The 23,894-nt window shown below is 29.5% G+C and overlaps 3 protein-coding genes across 3 annotated transcripts; all 3 read left to right on the top strand.

The window, feature by feature from the left end:
* Positions 1 to 15: 15 nt before the first annotated feature.
* Positions 16 to 4,158, top strand: LOC145759324 (b(0,+)-type amino acid transporter 1-like). The gene is made up of 11 exons (XM_082573129.1): positions 16 to 108; positions 1,106 to 1,253; positions 1,820 to 2,062; positions 2,146 to 2,371; positions 2,681 to 2,725; positions 2,812 to 2,935; positions 3,022 to 3,125; positions 3,229 to 3,325; positions 3,406 to 3,561; positions 3,638 to 3,806; positions 4,028 to 4,158. Exons 1-11 carry the CDS (start codon positions 16 to 18, stop codon positions 4,156 to 4,158), a joined length of 1,536 nt encoding a protein of 511 aa, XP_082429255.1.
* A 277-nt stretch (positions 4,159 to 4,435) lies between these two features.
* Positions 4,436 to 9,224, top strand: LOC145759736 (uncharacterized). The gene is made up of 13 exons (XM_082573584.1): positions 4,436 to 4,601; positions 4,875 to 5,046; positions 5,382 to 5,554; positions 6,013 to 6,187; positions 6,571 to 6,684; positions 6,766 to 6,771; positions 7,167 to 7,300; positions 7,387 to 7,486; positions 7,604 to 7,714; positions 7,814 to 7,839; positions 7,999 to 8,094; positions 8,415 to 8,598; positions 8,911 to 9,224. Exons 1-13 carry the CDS (start codon positions 4,519 to 4,521, stop codon positions 9,013 to 9,015), a joined length of 1,479 nt encoding a protein of 492 aa, XP_082429710.1. The 5' UTR covers positions 4,436 to 4,518; the 3' UTR covers positions 9,016 to 9,224.
* Positions 9,225 to 9,578: 354 nt separating this feature from the next.
* LOC145759965 (LYR motif-containing protein 4-like) lies at positions 9,579 to 10,983 on the top strand. The gene is made up of 3 exons (XM_082573820.1): positions 9,579 to 9,724; positions 10,127 to 10,247; positions 10,652 to 10,983. The coding sequence occupies exons 1-3, from the start codon at positions 9,648 to 9,650 to the stop codon at positions 10,706 to 10,708; spliced, it is 255 nt and encodes an 84-aa protein (XP_082429946.1). The 5' UTR covers positions 9,579 to 9,647; the 3' UTR covers positions 10,709 to 10,983.
* Positions 10,984 to 23,894: the final 12,911 nt, after the last annotated feature.

The raw sequence follows: 23,894 nt of genomic DNA on the forward strand, positions 1-23,894 counted from the left end.
AGGATTTGTATTACAATGGATACAGAAGTTAAATATAGAAGGAAAAGTAGTTCGTCAAGCAAAAGTGACCCAAACAAAAAATCAGATGTGATCCAACTTAAGCAAGAGGTATTCTACTTTTTGCGCTAACAGTTTTAACTGCCAAAAATATATATTCCAATTAAAGCTTAAAGTTTTTGATATACATATTTAATGCCAGTTTATCCAGAATTATTTAAGACAAACTCGGTTGGGGAAACTAAATATTACTACTGTTGTGCCGCTAATAGCAGCCTTTAGATATTGAAAATTAATAGTTATAGCAAAATGTGGAATAGAATGACATGTAAGTTTAAATGTCTTACCAGTAAACTCTTTTTTGTTCGTCAGTAAAATTTGCCACTTGATTTTGTGTGATGTACTTGTTTGTTAATTGTAAATTATTTTAACAATTTATCAAAGAATATTGCTATTAATAACATGTCATATTAACTCATGGTCACAGGCTTAACGGGCATGCAGTTAAATTTTCTCTGACGCACCAATATTTACAATCCACAAATATTCTATCGAAAATAAACCTAAAAGGTTGCAGTTTTAATAATCCATTAACAAACAGAAGGCTATTCAAAATTGTGAATTACTGTCAGATTTTTAACAATCCCCTTTTGCAATCTTTGTTTACTTTCAAATGACGTTTGATTCAACTTTTAAAATCGCATATTTTCTAAGCCTTTATTGAATGGGCATCCAACTGTTTAAATACTACGTTTGATAAAACACATTTTTGTATTTAACAAATTGCTTTTTAACAACTATTTTTCGCTCGCCATTGAAAGATTTAGTTTGAATAGATTCAAACACAACCTGTGTCAATCAGAATTCAATTTATTGCATTCGCACGATAAACAAAATCTGTTTTTCAATTTTTATGGCAAAGCTAACGTTGTAAAATTGTATTGTTAGAGGTAATAAAATGTTGTTTAAGGTTACTAAGTATTGGAAATGAAAAATGAAAATATATAAAATGATCAATATAACACCATGCACTTTTCTTTCAACAAAGTTGTTATAAACAGCAGACAAATTAAACTGCATGCTACTTTGACTTTCATTGTGTTTTTAGGTCGGTTTGATTGGTGGTATTTCGTTCGTTGTTGGTACTATGATCGGTTCTGGCATTTTCCTATCGCCTGCCGGAATTTTGGCTTATGCTGGATCAGTTGGAGCCAGTTTGTGCGTTTGGGCGGGTTGTGGTTTACTAGCGACATTAGGTAAAATAAATAAGTTTATTAAAAATCGTCTTATAGAAAGTATAAACGGGTTGTTATTAATAATATAAGCACTTGGTCTTCAAGTTAAATTCTATATAAGCTTTTAAACTTTTAACATAAATAATAACAACCAAGCGTCGAAATACTATGGTATCCAAATACATGTGCTTGTTTACATACTTGTATGACATGTATTTTACCGTTTGTATTGAAGTTAAAATGTATTTACTCTGTCCTGATCACAGCATGAAAGGCTATCGGCAGGTCGACACATGCCTTCAATAACAATAAATGATTTATTTGTTGGGTGATAACAAAAACGAATTTTTTTAATAATAGTTGACGTTATGTCTAAGTTGATGTGTACATATGAAAAATATGATATTAATGACATCATTTCTTTTTCACCTCTAGATCTTACATGTAGCCTACTTCTTTTTGTTTAGGTCCACTTTAAGTTACAAAAATACATAAAACAAAAGCCATCTATATTAGCTAAAAAATCTCATATATCTTCCTTGAAAACGTAAGAAATCCACAACATTTAATGTAAAACTATTTTGCAGGAGCATTGAGCTACATCGAACTCGGTCTTATGATAAAGCGATCGGGTGGTGAATATCAATATCTCAAAGCTGCATTTGGTAACATAGCAGGATTCCTGATGGCTTGGACGAGTGTTATCATCACAAAACCGTCTTCGTTCGCTATTATATCAATAGGGTTTGCGCAGTACGTTACTGCGCCGTTTTATCCCGGATGTGAGCCGCCCAACGTGGTTATGAAATGTGCAGCAGCCATTTGTATTTGTAAGTTTTGTTATAGCATTAATAAGATTTTGGCAATACATAGTTTAACAAGTGGGGGCTCAAAACGGTCTTATTTTTTATAGTGGTTGTCACTACTTGCAATTGCTTCAGCGTAAAACTCAGCAACTTCATTCAAATCTTCTTCACGGCCGCAAAACTTGCAATCATCGTCGCTATAATCGTCGGTGGCTTTGTTGAAATAGCTAACGGTAACACTGAAAACTTTAACGATGCCTTTGCTGGCTCGGCCACGTCGTTCTCTGCCATTGCAGTTGCGTTTTACAGCGGTCTCTGGTCATACGATGGTTGGTAAGTGCCAATATGTTAATGGTCGTTAAATAACTTGATCACATAATATTCTATGTACGTTCACATTTAATGACTTAAAGATCGTTAAAGTATTTTTTTAAGTAAATTTGAGTTTGCTAACCACGCCAAATATACAAACAAGCAACAAGCCAACAACACATATAAAAATGTCATGTATCTATTACATGTTTTAACCTACAAAAATACTTTTTAACATTTACTTCGTTGCCAATACATAATGTTTTAATTGGTTTATACAAAAAATAAATAAAATAAACATCAGATATTGTTAACCTTAATTTTATCTAGGAATCAACTTAATTTTATGACAGAAGAAATAGAAAACCCATTAAGGTAAAATAGTTTCTTTATTTATTTTTTCAACTAATTAAAATTTTACATAACGTACAGTAGCGATTAAATTTTTTTATTTTTTACAGGAATTTTCCTCTTGCTATTATAATAGGAATCCCACTAGTTACAGTTTGTTATATATTGGTCAACATCGCTTATTTTACTGTTATGTCGCCCAGCGAACTACTTGCATCCAGTGCTGTGGCTATTGTAAGTCCAACCTTAGCTTAACAGTAAACTTTTGCCAATTTGTATACTACCACACAAAAAACTAATATATTTGTTTTGTGTTATAGACATTTGGAGATCGAGTGTTTGGATCTGCTAGTTTTGTAGTCCCAATCGCAGTTGCCTGTTCGACATTCGGAGCCGCGAACGGAAGTGCCTTTACAGCTGGAAGGTGGTGATACTGTTGTTTACTTATATATAATTAGTTTAAGTTGTAATAAACGTATGGTCAAGCTGTTGTATATTTTATAATACAATTTTATAATGCTATTTAGACTTACTTATGCAGCTGGAAGAAACGGTCACATGTTGCAAATCTTTTCCTACATCAGCGTCACCAGATATACTCCGAGTCCAGCTTTATTATTTAACGTGAGTTATCTTCAGTATCTACTGCGTTTAAAAACTAAAAAAATTTAATTTAAACATTCAAATAGACGGTTTGTTTTTAGTCGCTCATTGCCTTGCTTATGATCATTCCCGACGCTGCGAGCTTTTCTACTCTAATCGATTACTTTACTTTTGCATCGTGGATATTTTACGGAGCTACATTTCTATCCGTCATTGTGTTAAGATATAGGCAGCCTGACTTAGAAAGGCCGTTTAGGGTAAGTATAAACCTAAGTTTGTAGTTACAATTTAAAATATCTGCCTAGCATATAAGAAACTGCTTATTTTTTGTAGATTTTTCTGGGCATACCAGCAATTTGCTTTCTTGCATCTTTATACTTGATCGTAGCTCCAATAATAGAAGAACCACAGTTGGCATACCTATATGCTGCTTTATTTATATTGGCCGGTTTACTTTTCTATTTCCCGCTCGTGTATTTTAAAAAGGTTCCACCGTTTATGAGTAAGTTAAAATTCAGATTTTAGGCTCGGGTTTTATAATTTTACAATTTAGCCTAAATAAAACGCTTTAAACTAATGGCAGACTAAAGTGCCAGATTTCACATAATCAGCGTTAAATAATGAATTTTAAATATATATAGGCTTTTGCTCAATTAGGTACTGAAAGTCGTTGAGGCCAACTGCTTGTTGCGATTTTAACCAGAAAATTTTTGACTTTAACAGAAAACGTGACAAGTTTTCTCCAAGAACTTCTGGAGGTTGTACCACCCCCAGATTATGAAGACGAACTTGAGGATGACGTCATGAAACCGGGATTGGAAATCCAAACCGATGAGAAATTCCACGCTTTCTGAGTGCAAAGGAACAGCATTTGTTTTATACGCATTTTATCTCTGAAGAAATTATTGTTTAATTTAAAATATGTTGCTGAATTATAGTTTTTATGATTATATTATTAAATAATTTTATTTTTATCACAATTGTTGTATAAATAAATATAAATTTACAAATTTAGCCATAAAATTTTATTAAAAGAAGAAACATCATTTTCCAGTTAAGAAAAAAATTAAAAAAATTCGAAAAAAGTCATGCGTGACCAGATTCGATGACGTCGTTATAATTTAATAAACATTGATCAGAAATTTGTTAAATTTGTTTTTTTAGCCTAAAAACTGGTTAAACTGTTTTAAAAACGCCAACTTTAAACGAGAATAATGAATACAGACTCTATAAATGATGCTAACCAAGAATCGTATGTCAAATCGTACGCAAAACTGGAAAAATTAAAAGAAATAAGGTAAGAAATTTTCGTAAATTTTTAAATTATTTATGTAAAGAATATTCGTAAATTAATTGTCATTTTTTTTCGCTGAACCTTATTTTTACACATCAAATAATTGCCAACCACAGTCAAGCAGTTGTCAAATGTTATATATTTTCGCCAAACAGAGTATTCATGCATTAAAATAAATTCTTTTAAATAAAACATGTCAAAATCCGAAAATTCTTATTTTTATCAACCATTTGGTGGAGTTATTAATATTTAATTGTAAAATTTATTTTTATTTAGAGATAAAACAATTCAGATTGAAAAACTTAAGAATTCAATGAAAGACACACTACAAGATGTTGAAATGGAGAACAAATCTTTAATCGAATACAAAGAAGAAGTTTCACAATTGTTGCAAGAGAAAATGGCTCACGTCGAAGAATTGAGACTTATTCATACCGACATTAACACTGTAAATATACACAAAAAATATTAAAGTTTTTGGATTTTAAAATACATTTATTATTTTTTTTATTAATTAAATGAATTGGCTTTTGGGATTTTTTAAGTTTGTTTTTTCTTTTTTTAAGCTTAAGCTATTTTTAACAACTATGTAGTGTTTGTTATAGAATAACTTACTTACTATTGTATTGTAGTTTTTAAAATATATACGTTAAATACTGCACTAACTTCATAACCATTGCCAATTCATAGCATTGTAATTCCTACTGGGTCCTGGGTTTGATTCCCACTGCTTCTATAATGTTAAAAAAATAAAAAATGTTATCATATTTTTTCTTGTTTTAGATGGAGAGTTTAATCAAACAAAGTTGCAATGATCGCAAGAACATGGTTAGTTCTGCGAGAAAACTCTATGATCAATACAAGCCTCTTAAAATTGAGGTCGATGTCCTAAGGCAAGAACTTGGGTTGGAAAAATCGACTGAATTTTACGAAGAGGAACCGGAGCTATCTGCAGAGTAAATAAATTTTTTTATAAAAAATAAAATTTTTGGCTATTTTTATATATTTATTTATCTTCGATGTAGAAAGTTTGACTTGATGTCTTAAGCATAAAGTAACATCTGTGACCCCGACCCAGTCTTGAGTATCCTAAGGCAGTTTAGGATAATATTGATTATAATTGCCCGATAATTAAGTTGCTGATTAAGTGTTGGCTCAACAGGAGTTAAGAGCAGTGGATATTGAACCCACGACCTTATGTAGTAAAGCCAAGTGTTCTGACCACTACACTACGCTGCCAGTATAATTTAAAAACACTGCATATTGGTTAAAAATGTTGCAATTATTATAGACTACAACTTTAAAATTTCCCTTAATAAAAATTGGTTTTCCAATTGTATTTTTTAAATTTTTTAATTATCATCTTTAATATTTACATAACCATGATTCCAGTTTTGTTGTTTGTTTATATTAGATTGCATAACAGCACAGATTTGGCTTTGGCCAAAACAAACACAATAAACAATACAACACCAGAGAAACCGATACACCAGCCCAGCTTGATATTTGCTTTGGAGCCAACTGAGACCGTTTCAATTCCTGTGGCAAATTGTGACAATAAAATTAGTTCACATCCTCCACCAATGAAGGTTAATATTATTATTTTTTTATATTTATTTATCTTCGATGTGGGATGATCAACTTCACGACCTAAACATAGAGTAACATTAGTGATTGCCTAATATTTAAGCTATCAATTAAGTGTTGGCTTAACACAAGTTTACACTGTTTATAGTGCCTTATTTAATGGCTTTACAGCATGAAAGCAGTGGTGATTGAACCTATGACCTTAAGTAGTAAAGCTTGGTGTTCTGACCACTACACCACACTATTATTTTAAGGCTGTCAAAAAAATTGTTATAAAACATTTTTGGTATTTTTTTGGGGGTTATTTTGTGAAATTTTTGTGTAATGATTTTTTTTTTGAAATGATATGGTTTTGTAAATTGAAAAAAAATTATTTTAATTTCAGTCCTGCCAATCCTGCCATCAACAAATTCATCGAAATGCTCCAATCTGTCCTTTGTGCAAAGCTAAAAGCCGCTCCAGAAACCCAAAGAAACCTAAAAAGATATTCAAAGAAAAATAATTAAATATACCTAGCTACTATTATATAATTTAATCATGCTGCTTTTTTAACAAAGTGTTAGTAATTTTAATTATTTAGGTGGAGGTAGATATTAGAAGATATTTTATTTTTAATTTTTTAAAAATTTTGTTGTTTTTTTGGTGTTTTTAGTTAATATTTTGTCCACTGTAAATTGCTTTGCACTGTTCTGTTAGTAGTTTTTGTATTTTTTTTTGTTTTTTGCTTAATCATATTATTGTAGTAAATCATGAAAGGGTATCTTTTGTAAATTTCACACTTTTTGTAATTATGGTTGTGCAATATATCTGATAGACTCCTTTAAGGCATAATTACTAAAACTGCATTAATTTCTGTTTTTAGTGCTAGTTATCTATTATTCACATTTATTTTTATTCAAATGTTAGTACATACACACATTTTTTTGTAACTAAAATTGTTATAAGTCACCATAATTTTTTTATTTTTGTCTTTAGGTATTAAGATTAATTTATAATTACACTATATTAAATATAATGGGTGAGGAAAATATGTATTCTGTGCTGCTGCCCACTTACAACGAAAAAGAGAATCTGCCGATTATAATATGGTTGCTGGACAAATACTTTACAGATAGGTAATAATTTTTTTAACTGTTTTTAAAAAAAAATATTGCATTTTTTGTATAGACTTATTGAAAAATTTTTTATTGATTTTTTTTAGTAAACTCAACTATGAAGTTATAGTGATCGACGACGGGAGTCCAGATGGAACACTTGAGGTCGCTAAAAAGCTACAAGAAATATATACCCCCGATAAAATTGTAAGTCTTTAAAATTTTATAAATTTTTTTAAAATTTTTATAAAAAAAAAATTTTGAGGGTTATTTAGAAATAATAAATTTTAGTTCTTAAAAATTGTGTGTTTTACTGATGTTTAGGTATTAAGGCCCAGAGCAAAAAAACTAGGTCTTGGTACTGCTTACATTCATGGAATTAAAAATGCAAGAGGAAATTTTGTCATTATAATGGATGCGGATTTAAGCCACCATGTAAGGCAATTGTTATTAAATAATAGTAATTTTTTTTTAATTTTTTGTAAGTTAATTTACTGTTAATTGATATATTTAAATTTTGATTTATTTTTTTAGCCAAAGTTTATACCAGAATTTATCGAGTAAGTATTCTTAATTTTTTTCTCGATTTTTAAACTTTAAAATTATCATGTTAAATTACTTTATCTATTACGTAGTTATCATAGTTCTATTTAATTTGTTAATTTCTAACATAATTAGAAAAAGATTTATAATTTTTTATCTGTATATACATTTTAAAGGAAACAGAAAGAAGGGGATTATGATATAGTAACAGGAACGAGATATACTGGCAATGGAGGAGTTTTCGGTTGGGATTGGAAGCGGAAATTTGTAAGGTGAAATTTAATTTAAAAGCTCAGTTAGTTTATAATTTTGTCCACCACGTGCCTTATATGCTTGTTTGAAAGATTTACCTATTAAGGCATGGCACTGCCTAATTTTTTAGATCATAAATTATTTCTATATCTTGCTAGTTGTAATTGTCATAATATCTTGCTAAGGGGTGCTTTAAATATCTGATAAAATTGGTAATCAAACTCAGTACCCTAGGATGTTCACTGCCCTACTTATCGACTCAGTGGTTAGTAATATTAAATAGTCAAATCAGAATTCATTTTGTTGATAAAAGTTCATAGTTTTTTATTTTAATTTTTAGTCGAACTGCCAACTATATAACCCAAGTCCTCCTTAGACCCGGAGTGACAGACCTCACTGGAAGTTTTCGTCTTTATCGAAAGGAAATATTAGACAAATTAGTCCACACTTGTATATCAAAAGGCTACGTCTTCCAAATAGAAATGATGGTCAGAGCGAGGCAATATGAAATGACAATTGGAGAGGTAGAATTTTACGGATTTTTTTTATTTTATAAAACGTTATGTAACTTTTGTTATCCCAATCCAGTTTAAATTGGTATTTTAGTTTTGGATATTATTAAACTGATGAAATTGTATATTAAACCATTCATTAGTTTTGGCACTTGGCATAAGTAATGACAGTTTATAGTGCCTTACTCAAGGATGCTGCAACATGGAAGCTGTTGGAATCGAACCTAAAACCTCATATAGTGATGCCAAGTGCTTTTAACCACTGGTATTTTTTTACACATATTGTTTTTAAAATTACTGAATTATTTTTAATGTATATGGCAGGTCCCTATCTCATTTGTGGATCGATTTTACGGTGAATCGAAACTTGGTGGAAATGAAATTATTGGATTTTTGAAAGGAGTTATTTATCTTTTTGCCACAACGTGATCCTGGCTTAATAATAAAAAAACTTTCGGTTTATCTTGAAGTTAAATGTAGTGATAAAATGCTGTTAAGTTTGCTACAATTTTGAGTACAAATGCTGCTTTTTTGTTCTTTAGTTGATAGATTTTTGATTTTGTACGAAATTCTAAGCTATTGTATTTTATGTTATGCACTTTATAAACCTAAATACAGAATCATTTTTTAACTATTTACATGCTAAGGAAGTATGTTTCTTAATAAATACAAGCTGTAAATTTAAATATTGCAGTTGTTTGGGTAAATAATAAACTAAATGGGAGGGGTATTTTGCGGTCTTAACTACAGTATAACCTTGTGCAAAATATGAACGATTACTATGTTAAACTTTAATAAAGTACTTCAATAATGGCTTAAATTACAATTTAATCTTTAGGTCAAATTGCCTTAAATCAAATATGGTGTTATTAAAAAAAATTTACCTAAAATTAAAATATAAAAAATAAATTTTATTTTAAATTGGAAACACTGATGTAGCATTTTTTTTAAAGTTGGAAACACTGGCGTTATTTATCACGTGGTTACAAAAGTATTTGTTTACAAAATTTGCTGCAAAAAATAAGCGTTAAAAGGTTTAAAACTTGTATTAAAGTAAGAAAATGGCGTCAAATCAACTAGCCAAACTGTCCAAGGAGTTGTTAAAAGAAGCACGAAAATTTTCGGACTATAATTTTAGGTAATTATGTGACTTTATCGATTTTGGAAAAAAATGTAATATTCCTTGTCAATTTGTTAGTTTGTATAATTTTATTATTATTTCGACTTGTCTTCCCGTTTTACTAAAATAAATGGTCAGTAGGTAGCTTGTATAAACATTATTTTTGTAATGTTACAAAATTCTTATTCAGATTAAATCTAATTATTTTTTTATGCAATTTTCACTTCTTTATACACTATCTGACTATCTGACTATATCATTTATAAAAAAACGTAGTAACTATGCCATGTTTTAAACCATACAAATAGTAGAGTCATTAATTTTTTTTGTGTCAAAAAAAACAGTTGTGTCAAAAAATTTTTACTTTCTAATAGTTAAATGGTGCATGAAAATTTGAGTAAAAAATATTTATTGTTTTAGGTCACATGCAATCCGAAGAATAAAATTTTATTATGAAGATAATGTAAACGAATCCGACCCAACGAAATTATCGAATTTAATTAAAAAAGCTGAAAAAGATTATGTAGTAATGAAACGACAGGTACATACATTGATTTTGAGTGTTTTTATTTAAATTCTTATTAATTTTGGTTTAGCAGGAGTTGTTCTGTTTATAGTGCCTTATTTAGAGGTGCTATTAGAGCAGTGTGGATCAAACCCATGACCTCATGTGGTGACTCGAAGTGTTTTGACCACTACACTATGCTGCCAGTTTTTTCCCTAATTTTTTGATTAATTTGATAAAATAAAAGGGTTAAGTTATCTATGATTGCATTTTTCTTAAGTAAAAAGTTCAGTTACCAAAGTTTAGGCATATTGTGATAATTTTATATAAATATATATATTTTTATATACTTCAAATACAATAGAAGTACTTACTTTATTTGGTGGGTTATAAATGTTTAGATAACATGTAAATTAACATGAACTATTATTGTGTTAAAGGTGGCCGTAGGACAATTATATGCAGCAGAAAAACATATTTTGGATAAAGAAATATAGTAATCTAAACAATGTGTAAAATTATATGAAACTGAATTAAAATTGATATTTTATTTAATTTTTTTTTTTTTTAGAAACAGTTTCTAAAAATTGGACAAAACAGTTCAAAAAATTATTTTGTGACTGCAAGTTTTTTGTATAAACATTTAAATATTGCTATATCAAACTGTATTTAAAACCTTATTTTCTACTTCAAGTTTTAAAGAATTTTTGTGTTCAAAATTTTATTTGCTCAGTGCAAATTATATTTGCATATTTAGTTAATAAAAGCATGATACAAGTTAAACTTGTGATGTTTCTTACAAATTAAACCCAGGTTTAATCGCACTTTTAAAAATGAATTTATATTCGTAGCAAATAAAAAAAGTCGGTCCTTACAAAATTTCCAACATCATTCTACTGTTTAACGGATATTGTATATTGAGCTTATAAATAACCAGATAATAACTTTTCATGTTATCGTGAAACGTACACGTTACACACATATTGATAACCTGCGCTTTTGGTAGGCTTAGTTTTACCTGTATCAAAATTCCGAATAAAAATATGGATTGGTTTTTTAATATGCGAAGACTAGCCGTCTGTTGAACTTTCGTTTTTTTTATAATTTGCTTTCTTTAAGAATACGTGATAAAGGACTAAAGTAATAAAATAAATGCCATTCCAAAAAATGTTACACATTGATTATATATAGCAATAAGTAGCTAGTGCTTACATATTGGTTTATATGTAATTAATAGGATAGCAAGAAATGTTAGTAGTTTTATTGTCGCAAGAAAATAGCAATTAACTATCAAATAACATTTCCAATAGACGTGAAAAACGTAAAGTTTCAAGAAAGGAAATAAAGGTATGAACAGTGGAAGTTATTCTAAGTTATAACTCAAACCCTAAATACAACTGCCTAAGACTCAACGTACAAAAACTACAGTTATACCTTATATGAGTAATGATAGTTTTGTTTTAAATTTGCATTAACTGATACATATTGTTCTTGTTTTTTACGGTTTTTATAGCTCTTTGCTTTTACGGTTCCTAATTTTCGGAGGATCGTAAACTACGAGTGATCCAAAAAAATTCATTTAATTTTATCTAGTTAGCTTATTCTACTTTTGATTTGCCTATATGCAAAACGATATCCGTCTTTTAAGTATTATACTATGTTAATTTCTTTGAAGTGTTTTAACAAATGCAAATTAGACTTAAATAACCTTTTACACTTTTAACTAACGCAGTTACGCTTTAAAATTTGAAATTCAATTTGTTTAAAAATGTACGATAAATATAGGATAAGAATGAGGCATGTAATATTATTAGGTCAATTATATACAAAATTTACATAGGTATTTTGATATTATGTTAATATCGATGCTTCTGTTAAAATTTCACATCGAGGATAAATTTAAAGTTAAAAACTTAGCGAGATCTTTTAGCTTGAGGAGCAAAGAGAGAACGTTGATTACAAATTTCCGGGCTAGACTTTTCAACACGAGGCACGTTTTATTAAAGGCGTGGTTTTGCACTGTATTAGTTTTATATAGAACTTTAAGAAGAGTCTTTTATAAAAGAAAGACGGTTTTATATTTCATTCAATAGTTTAACTATTATAAATGATTTCAAGTTTAGTATATTTATTATGCAGAGTCGTTACAGAAATATGTAATTTATTTAAAATATAGGATTAAATTTTTTGGTGAATAAATTGTTAATTTAAGTTATTTAATGTTTATGATGACTTTTTGTAAAAACAAAATATTGGATGTGTTATTGGATTCGACACATAACGGGTATGTTTTTTTTTATTTAAATATAAAATACATACTTTTTTAAATAAAGAATTTTATAAAAAAAAATATAAAATTTTAATACTAATAAAAAATGTAAAACTTTAATATAATTTTAAACTTTTAGAAAGCATGTGTGTTTAAATATATGTTACATGAATATTTAAATACAGGATTTTTTTTTAATGTATGGGTATTAGGTTGAATATTATTTCGAGTAAAGCGTATTTAAAACATTTAATATATTTTTGTTTCAAATTTTAAGTTAATGAAAATTCCATAATCTCAATCAAATATGATGCTTAAGCACGTGACCTAAAGCCAGGCGTGAGCACTTGACCAAAGGCAAGGCGTGGTTATGTGAGCAAAGGCAAGGTGTAAGCACGTGACCAAACGCAAGGTGTAAGCACGTGACCAAAGGCAAGTCGTGAACACGTGACCAAGAGTCGAGCTGAAAGAGATAGAGAACGTGCCGGACGCCATTTTTCTTGAACATTACGTTTTCGGTAAGTTTTATATTTCTACATGTTACCATATGGCGATAATTGTATTTTATTTAAAGTATATTTTTTAATTGTATATATGTAACTTGTATTTATAAAAAAAACTTATTTTATTTAACAAACTTGGATAGAATTAAAATTTGTTCACATTTAAATACAGGACAACGATTCTGGGTCGATCACTTTTGCCGCTGTGGTATATTGAAAACATGAAAAAGATTGGACTACAGTGATTCGTCGTCGCTTTTAATCAACATAAGAGCACCTTATAAAGTTTGAAGGTAGGTTAACTTTTAAAAAATATTCATATTGCAACTATTTATTATTGCATTTAAAAACAGTAATGCTTATAGGTGTTGATAATAGTTTTTTTTAGAAACTATTTTAATTAAATTAAACTTTATGGCAATTTTAACTTTGTTAATTTTAGAATTTATCCAACGAATGCAATTTTTTAATACAATTTTCTGTTTTTGGTAAGTTTATCATATGTTTTTATTTAACTTTTTAAAGATGATTATGCTAAATTAACTTAACGAAAGGTCATTTAAAGAAATTTAAAATATAATAATCATTGTTTATTTTTCTATGTAACTTTGGCAAATGAAGTGTTTATTTATAATTTATAAATATTGGTCACTAAAATTCAGTTGCGAATTACAGCAAGAAAACACGTGACCGAAAGAGAAGCACACCCACGTGTTTAATGCGAGGCATAAGCACGTGATCAAAAGCGAGACGTAAACACGTGACCAAACGCGAGGCTCAATCACGTGACTACAAGTCAAGCTGAATAGAACGGGAGGAGCCGGACGCCATTTTTCTTGATGCATCATTTCGTTTTCGTTAAGTTTTATAAATCTTTATATTACCTTATTGCAATAGTTTTTTTTAATTATAATTTATTTAGCGAAAGAAAACAAAATTTTTTGACAAGATTCGCCAAGACGCCAATTTTCTTGATACTAAGTTTCGATTTCGGTAAGTTGTTACCTTATGGATCTGAAGTTTAATTAGAGGCATTTTTGCATGTATATACTGACAGTTTCAAAACAAAATTTATAACACGTTTTCATTTTATTACAGGACAACGATTCTGGGTTGATCTTTTACCTGCATGGTACATTGAAAACATGAGAAAGAAAACACTACAGTTGCTTTCAATTAACATTAAGAGCGCTTTTTAAAACTTGAAGGTAAGTTAACTTTTGCAAAAGGGAAAAAATAATTTTAATATGCAAAGTTTTAATTTTAGATTATTACATTATGTTTTTTTTATATGCTACAATATTGATTTTTCACTTAATTTTTTTTAATGATACGAAATGTTGCAGACAAAAATGAAAAAAATTGGAGACTTTAAAGGAAGATTTAAAGTAATAAGTTAAAATCGTTATATTAATATATATTCATATTAACTTTTTTTTAAATTGTGTTTTTTTAAATTTTTTTTTTACAAATTTAGGACACTTTGGGGTTACTTACGATCTTTGCAAGATTGATTGCAGTTTTGAAGATAAGTGTAAACTTATATTTTAGTTTGTAATAAATAATTTTTCATTGACATTTACTTTGCCTAAAAACTGTTAAATTTCTTAAGCCCAGCAATTAACATTTCACAAACTCGTAATTTAAATTTTTATTTAATATTTGCAGAAAGTAGCTTATAGAAAACATGTAGTCAGTCATGATATTAAAAAAAAGATTTTCGAGACCATGTTTCGTTTTTGGTAACTTTTATATATTTTTATTTTATCTTCTGGCAATGGTTAAAGTAAAATTAAGTATTTTTGGTAATTTTTGTAGTTTCGTAAGCACTGTTATTATAAAAACTTGTTTTATTTAAAAAACTATAGGAAAAAATTATAAACGTTTACCTTTTAATACAGGACCACGAATCTTGGTTGAATACTTTTACATGCAGTGTATATTGAAGACATCAAATAGATGGGGCTCTTATTTGATCTGGTGTTTAGTTTTAAACCTTTAATTTTGTCCAGCGTGGGAAAACCCAATTTTTGTGATGTTTTGGTGTGTTTTGGATGTTTTCAATGTTTTGGTGTTTTGGATGTTTTCAAAAAATTATAGGACCGTAAAGTACGAGAGTGAATTGGCAAATACTTAAATACGAGAGAAAATTAGCTAAGTCCGTTAAATACAGGAGAGCGTTTTGGGCAGGCAAGTAAAGTACGTGAAAAAATAAGGTAGTTCTGTAAAAAATGAAGGAGAATTTAGCTGAACAGTTAAGTACAAGAAAAAAAATATGCTAGGTCCGCAAAGTACGAGAGTTTTTTTTGAGAACCGTAAAGTACAAGTGATCCCCTTTATTGTTAAATTTATATTTTTTCATTTGCTGTGGTTGAACCAAATTGATCATCATAACATATGATTTAAGTATTAATATTTGTTAACATTTGCGAATTTTTGCGAATTTAAATATAAGTATAACATTTTATTACAGTTAGTAAATTATAATTTAATAATTCACAAAACTGAATTAGTTAAATAAACAAAGTGAATTATTTGTTTTTCTTTTTTCTTTAAATTTGTAATCTTATCTTTACTTAAATATTACAGAAAGTTGAACATTGAAAAAGACAAAGTTAAGTCATCCAATTTAGGGAAAACACCTAAAAGTTAAGTAAATTCGTTACAATAATAATTTCATGTAATTTTTAGTACCGATGTCATTTAAATAATGTGTGTTATTTCTATCATTTTCTTAACAATATATTTTTAAATTTTACTTCTAAATTTTTAGTGAATTTTGGCTGCTGATATATAATATTATGACCTGCACCAGTTGTATTATATTTTAAACCTGCCTTCATTATTTTAGTTAGAAATGAATCACGCTGAACTTGGACATGGAAGCAGTAGGAACCTAGGAATCTAATCCGAAAACATAGGTTCCATAACATAAGGTACAACATTTTATACAATAAATTTTCTTTTAGTAGCGTGATTAAAAAATAATAAAACACGTGATACGCAATAGAACTTAATTTTGACAAATTTTGTATTGCGTATAGGGGACTTTTGCATGATCTTTTTACCATTTATTATAAAACGTAAATGTAGTTAATTTTATATCGCGTGTAAGGGACTTTTGCGTGACCTTTCGACCTGTTATTATAAACGTAAATCTAGCAAAATTATTATCGCGTATGGGGGACTTTTGCATGATCTTTCGACCTATTTTAAAAAAACTTGAATCTTGCAAATATATGTTGCGTATAGGGGACTTTACCGTGACCTTTCGACCTGTTATTATAAAACATAAATCTAGCAAAATTATTATCGCGTATAGGGGACATTAGCGTGACCTTTCGACCTGTTATTATAAAACGAAATTCTGGCCAAATTAATATCGCGTATAGGAGACATTTGCATGACTTTTCGACCTGTTATTATAAAACGAAATTCTGGCAAAATTAATATCGTGTATAGTGGACATTTGCGTGACCTTTGGACCTGTTATAATAACCGAAATTCTGGCAAAATTAACATCGCGTATAGTGGACATTTGCGTGACCTTTCGATCTGTTATTATAAAACAAAATTTTGGCAAAATTAATATCGCGTATTGTGGACATTTGCGTGACCTTTCGACCTGTTATTATAAAACAAAATTTTGGCAAAATTAATATCGCGTATAGTGGACATTTGCGTGACCTTTCGACCTGTTATTATAAAACGAAATTCTGGCAAAATTAATATCGCGTAAAGTGGACATTTGCGTGACCTTTCGACCTGTTATAATAACCGAAATTCTGGCAGAATTAATATCGCGTATAGTGGACATTCACGTGACTTTAACTTGTTATTATAAAACGTTAATCTAGAAAAATTAATATCGCGTATAGGTGACAATTGCATGACCTTCGAACTGTTATTACAAAACAAAATTCTGGCAAAATTAATATTATTAATACGCCAATATCAATGCACGTAAATTCGATATAAAACGCGATTCTAGCAAATTTTATGTCGCATATAGGGGACATTTGCGTTACCTTTACGAACTAATATTATTACCCCAAATTCCAATGCACAGAAATTCGAATAAAACGTAATTTAAAAAAATTTTCTGTCGCAAATACGAGACATTTGCATGACCTTTTGACCTATTATTAGTAAGCCAAATACCAATATACGTAAATTTGCAATAGAACATAATTCTGGCAAAATTCATGTCGCGAATACGGGCATTTACGCGACCTTTCGACCTGTTAATTTATTGCGAAAAAATATTAAAAATGAATGTTAATATTAAAAAAAATTATTTGTAGCGGTTTGGTGACCTTTTAACCTAATAATATGAATAACATAAAATTGCGGAATTTTATATTCCGCGTTTTTTTTTTATTTTCGCGGAGATGTTTTTGTAGGAAACATTAAATTTTTCGCAAGGTTTTGAATGTAGCCGCGTAGCCTAGTGGTTAAGGGCGTAGATTATGGTCTCTCATACACAGGGTTCGAATCTCGGCTGTATTATCCTTATTTTTGCGATAAATTTAAAATTTTTATTCGTACAAAATATTAATTTAGGGAAAAACTAAAACGATTTGCGATGTAAAATTTAATTTTTTAATATCTACACCCCGTAATATACAACGTGGCAAAATTTCGCGAAAATTTGTTTTTTTCCCACGGTACTATGACGTCATAATATTTCAGTAAAATTGATATAAAATCTTTATTTTATAATTTTATTAATTGGTTTTTAGTTCATTCGAATTGATTTTTCTCTGCGGTTGTGCACATAAAATTTTAGGGATGTTCAATCGAACTTTTTTTTGGGCGAATTTTGAAAATTTTGCTTTCTAGTACACGTCGAAAATTTTCGGCCCAAATTTCCAAATTTTATTGACCCCAAATTGACCCAAACTTTGTCAGAATATTGATTAGGGGGCGCTGAATCGAATACAAGTGGTCCTATCGCTCTATCTTGTGTAGTTTCCGAGTAATTTGACAATTTGTGCGAAAAAAATCGAAAAAATGGCCAAATTTGCCGATTTTTAGCTATTTCTGGCCATTTTTTCGAAATTTTTAAAAAAATCGCGATTTTTGAAAATCGATTTTCAAAAAATGTTTTTTTTTTATTGTATTTCTGATTTAACTTTTTTTTTCTTTTGTAATTCTGATTTAACTTTTTTAACTGACTAACTAACTATTTTTACTTCTGCCTAGATTCGAACCGGACAACTACAAGTTTGCAACTACCTCAACATAACCACTGGGCCACGAGAGAACTTGAAAATATGCTGCGAAAACTTCAATGTAAGTGAGCAACTGAGAATACTTAGACAAATTTTTTTAAGAATTAACGCAATATTTTTAAGTTATAACCCACCTTCTAATTCCTAATTACCTTTCTTATCTTAATTACGTCATTAGCTTATCTTAATTACGTCATTACCCTTATCTTAATTAACTAAATAATGAAAAATTTATTTTTCAGGATTCGAACCAAAGACCTTCTGGTTGGTGGATCAGTTTACTTACCGCTGAACCACACAACCGGTTGAAGACAGGATTCGAACCCACAGGTTAAGTTCTCAAACGATCGATTTAACCACTCGGCCGTGAGGTGGGATGCACCAGGGGGTTCTATTTCTAATATATAAACTTCAAACGAAAACACAATTAGTCGTTAAGAGGTAAGCTCTTAGAGGTGAGCTCCCAGAGGTAAACAATGAGTTCTCCATGATGTGACACCTAAAGCCCAGCCATCTCTTAGAGGTAAGCTCTTAGAGGTGAGCTCACAGAGGTAAACGATGAGTTCTCCATGATGTGACACCTAAAACCCAGCCATCTCTTAGAGGTAAGCTCTTAGAGGTGAGCTCAGAGGTAAACGATGAGTTCTCCATGGTGTGACACCGAAAACCCAGCCATCTCTTAGAGGTGAGCCCACAGAGGTAAACGATGAGTTCTCCATGATGTGACACCTAAAACCAAGCCATCTCTTAGAGGTAAGCTCTTAAAGGTGAGCTCACAGAGGTAAACGATGAGGGCTCCATGGTGTGACACCGAAAACCCAGTTATCTCTTAGAGGTGAGCACGACTCATTCGATACTAATTGGTGACGTAACAAAGAGGAAGTTCTCTATGAGGAGGAGAATCCGATGATTTTCACATCACTTAGCGCCATCCAGCAGATACAAAAAAATAAAATATTTTTTTTCAGAGGTCTGAAGCCAAAGTGTTTTTTGCTAAAATGTCATTATTTATTTTTCACGTGTTATAGCAATATTTAATAAAAGTATTACTACGATATATATATATGTATTGTTAATTTCAGAAACAATTTTAGTTTTTCTAATTTTCTAAAAGAAATTATCCGCATGACGTCATCAGTCACTGTATGGCGCGTATATAAAATGGTTTAAATTTCGTTCTACTTAATGTTTTTATATTAAATGTTATTTTAGCCAAAACAAACCAAATAGAATAATAATTTTTTAGTTTTAAGTTTTTTGCAAAATTTATTAAAAGTGTCATTACTGTCATATATGTTATAATTTTAGGGTAAAATTTTAAGAAAATGTTGTCGAGACCACTGCACCTATGAAGGTATAGTTGGAATACAAAGCAATATTAATGTACTAATGACGTCACGCAAACGTACTATTGCAAATTTACGTGCATTGGTATTTAGCATATTAGTAACAAATCTAAAGGTCACGAAAATGTCCCCTATACGCGATTTTAAAGACATTAAACTGACTTATATTAGATTAAAGGGAATTTTTTTTCCCCAAAACGTCCAAATTTTTTAAAAATTATATAATTAATTTTTTTACTGCAAGATGGTGCACAAGAGTCGTTTTTTTTCAAATTTTATTTTTTGACAAAAACATGATATTTAAATTGTTAAAAACAGGTTTTAAACGTTAGGATGGCTTATAGTAGACTGTAAGTGTCCTTTTTACTAAAAAATGACAAAATATATTTTTTTTATTTTCGGCCAAATTTAGCAAAAACACCAAGGCTATACTCTTGAAGAAAATGCCGAAAGTCGCTGTTTTTGGCGAAAAAATGTCATAACTGTTATATATATTATAACATTAGGAAAAATTAAAAAAAAATGTTGTCGAGACTACTACACCATTAATGGTATAGTTAAAAAAAACAATTCTAAAATTCCGATTTAAAAAAAAATTAAGCAATATTAATAAACTAATGACGTCACGCAAACGTAAATGGGCCCTATGTAAAACGGATTCAACTTTTGCTCTACTTAATATTTAAAATTAATGTTTTTACTGAAATGTTAATTCGATTTTCTTTAAAGTTATGTTATAATAAATAAAATTTGTAAAAAAAACGGGGTAGTTATACTTTTACAGTCAACAATTGTAACCCTTTTCTGCTAAAATTTAACATTAATATCACGAGGCATAATGTATAAGTGACGTCACGTGGCAGAGTGTTACTTCTTTAAGAAACAAAATCGACCATTTAAAGCAGTGGTTCTTAACCTTTTTCTAACCCCGCCTCCCTTAAGTATCGATAATACCCTTTAAGCCTCCCTCCTCTCAATTTTTTAATAATTACAAAATGTATTTTTTGTCGATTTATCTAATTAACTGCAGTAATATGACTACTGTAAGTTACCTCTTTCTACCGAAGTTATACTTATTTTAATGACTACATAAAGATCTGTTGCTAAGATCTGTTTATCAACTTTTTTGCGCTAAATTTTTAAATTTGGATTCAGTGCTTTGCCCCTGTGGTTAAGAACTACTGATTTAAAGACTTAATTATAAAACTAGTGGCATGGGCTTACTCATGTCAAAACTGCCACATTAAAGTAGAAAATATGGCATTAAAGAGAGATTTTGATAGAAATTAGTATTACACATTACGTTTTTATAAAGTTTTTATTTGAAGCGCAGTATTATATATAAAATTTGCTCATAGTGAAAAATTACTTTTTAAAGATATCATGGTAATTACTATTATAAAGCAAAATTTTAAACAATTTCTGATGACAAAAGCAATTTTTTTAATAATTCATACTTTATTTTATATTAAAACAGGGTAACAACATTATCATGTATGGATTCTTATAATGTATTTTGACTCTGGTTCGTTTATTATACTACGCCATTGCACCACAGCAATTTAGAATTTGTTATCAACAATTGTATTATTAACAAAATTATTTATTAGAAGCGTATAAAAGAACACATATACAAAACTATTTTAAAATTATCTCATCTTTGGGGCTTAAAAATATATTTTAACATTTTTACTAAACTCTAATGATATGTAACTGGGCTAAATAATGAACTAGATTTAAAATTTGGTACTAAAAAATAATGAACTAGATTTAAAATCTGGTACTGAAAAATAAACTCAATTTTAAATTAAGGACTAAATAATAAACTACATTTTAATAATAGGGCTAAATTATGTACTAGATTTTAAATAAAAGGCTAAATAAAATAATTAAATCGATTTTTATACTAGGGCTAGATAATAAACAAGATTTTAAATCTAGTCGTAAATAATAAACAGGATTTTAAACTGGATAATAAACTGGGAACTGGTGTCTAACTTCACACCGTTGGATGTGAGCTACAAAAGAGGGGGCTTTAATTGTTTAAAGGCTTAGTTATATAACCTCATAACCATACAATGGTAGTGACTTACCCTTTACTGTTAACCAATAGTATAAAATATAACATTAAAGGGAGGTTAAGCTTAGGCTATTATACATTAGGTTTTTAAATTGTTAGTAGTTGCATGACATTGTTTTCTGAAATTGTATAGTGCATGATATTTTTTTTCAAAAAAGTAAAATGTAAATAAATTCATGATGGCATAAGCAATTTTATTTAATGATTCTTTTAATCTTTTAATTCTTTTAACTCTGGTTCGTTGGTAATAAGCCATTGCACCACGTCAAGGTCAACCAGAAAGCAACAGGTTATTTTACCCAATAGGAAGGCAAACGATGGGATTTTAAAGGTACCTTGGAAAAGTAAGACACCTAAAAAATCCCAACCAAAAGCCTTAATTTAGTAATCAGCCAATTTTTCCCCAAATCCCAATTTAAACTAAGTTCGAGGGTGCGCGACTAATTTCTAATGCTCGGTATAGTAGGAAACTGTTTTTGATCTAACGGTACTAAACCGTACAAGTAAATTAGGCTAACGTTAAGCTAAAAGATAAAGAGTCCAAGAGTACAGCATGGAAGAATCTATAAAAGGCTGTAAAAAATATAATTAGGTGTTGGTTTATAGCCTATAAATATATATATATAATTAGAACCTGTAAAAGCCTGTAAAAATAAAAATGGTTAGAGAAAAAGTTGTAAGAGAGATGGCAACGGACCATATTTGTGGATTTTACTTACATGTAAATATGATTCCAGTTCTTCTTTCACCAGACCGAAAGAAGAAAACAATACCGAGCAAACTAACAACTAATTAACCTTTCTATTATTTTAACTCCAGGCAATGTTAATAACTTCGTGGTTTACCCAACTCCAACAAAGTTAAAACATTTTTTGAAACTAAACGATTTTAAATTTTAACATCGCGATTTTAGTTTTTTGTTTAGGCCTAATAAAAATACAATAAAGAATTGGGAGAAGAGAAAAATGTTTTGGTTTTAGGTTCTAAGTTTTAAACAAATTATAACAACCTTAAATTATCACAAATTAACCAAACACTTAATTTTAACCAAACTATTCGTTAAATTAACCAAATTAATTTGTTAAAATTACCCAAGATTACAAAAAATATCAAATTTTAAAGGCCCCGAGTTGCTGCTTAATAACAAAATTAAAATTCTAGTCCTGAATTATATTTTTTTTTAATTTTTAAATAATATTTAATATATGACATTTAATAAATAATTACAATATGACGCTACACTAATGATAATCATAACAAAAAATGTGACAGAATTTGGCTCAAGTTTTAGGTTTTATTTCTACTTTACTTCCAAATATGTTCCATCTACGTTCCATCCAAGCTCCTCCTACCCTGCGAAGTTAAATTTCCATTTTCACAAGCTAATAAATTACAATTCTGCAGACTAAGCATGGCGCTATATACTTCCCACGAGTAAAACGAACCATGCTTACTTACTAAGGAAGAAAATAACTGATAGAAAGTGGAAAACAGGGGTTTATAGATGCCGGTATTTAATTAGCGCAAATTTTGAATATAAATAATTCTGCTGCACCCCCAAGCGTGTTGCTTCTTTTGTTAAAGTTTAGTCCCTGGCTATTGAGGTTAAGCCTCCCACATTTAATTGTTCGGTAGCGTTTAGACCCTAACATGAGCGGTGCGTTGTGTACGTTGAAAAAAATTTAATGATATGCCACGAAATACAACAGTAATAAATAAATGTGAAAAAAATATACAACATGGGACAACCCGGACGACCATTTGGCGATACGTGGTTCTGCTGACCTTAAGGGCCAAAACACAGACTAGTACTGGTAATGGGACATCTATGGGGACCTAACAATGGTATTGGGAAAATGGCCGCCGGGAACGCATCAGCTCATTGACTGTTTGATCCCAAACTTCGACCGACCCACGAAGCGAAATGGGTAAATCTAGATTTGAGACAGTCCGCAAAATAAAAAATACACTGGGAGAAGAGAAAGATATTGCATACAATTCTGTCTAAATCTAGTATATTCAGACCTCAAAATTAGTGATTAAATCACAAAATCTAAACTTAATCTTAATGTCCATTGCTTTTTAGATCATTTGATAATGATCAAATCATACATCACATTTTCTATCTGTGACGTCATCAAATCATCATTTTGGATAGGAAGAGTCAAGATTGGAAGAAGTCGCATTATCTTTTCGAATTTCTAAACATAAAAATAATTACTAAAAAAACGGCTAAAACTATTTATGCCAT

Source organism: Corella eumyota, chromosome 7, assembly GCF_963082875.1.
Source record: "Corella eumyota chromosome 7, kaCorEumy4.1, whole genome shotgun sequence".
In the NCBI taxonomy this organism is placed as follows: Eukaryota; Metazoa; Chordata; class Ascidiacea; order Phlebobranchia; family Corellidae; genus Corella; species Corella eumyota.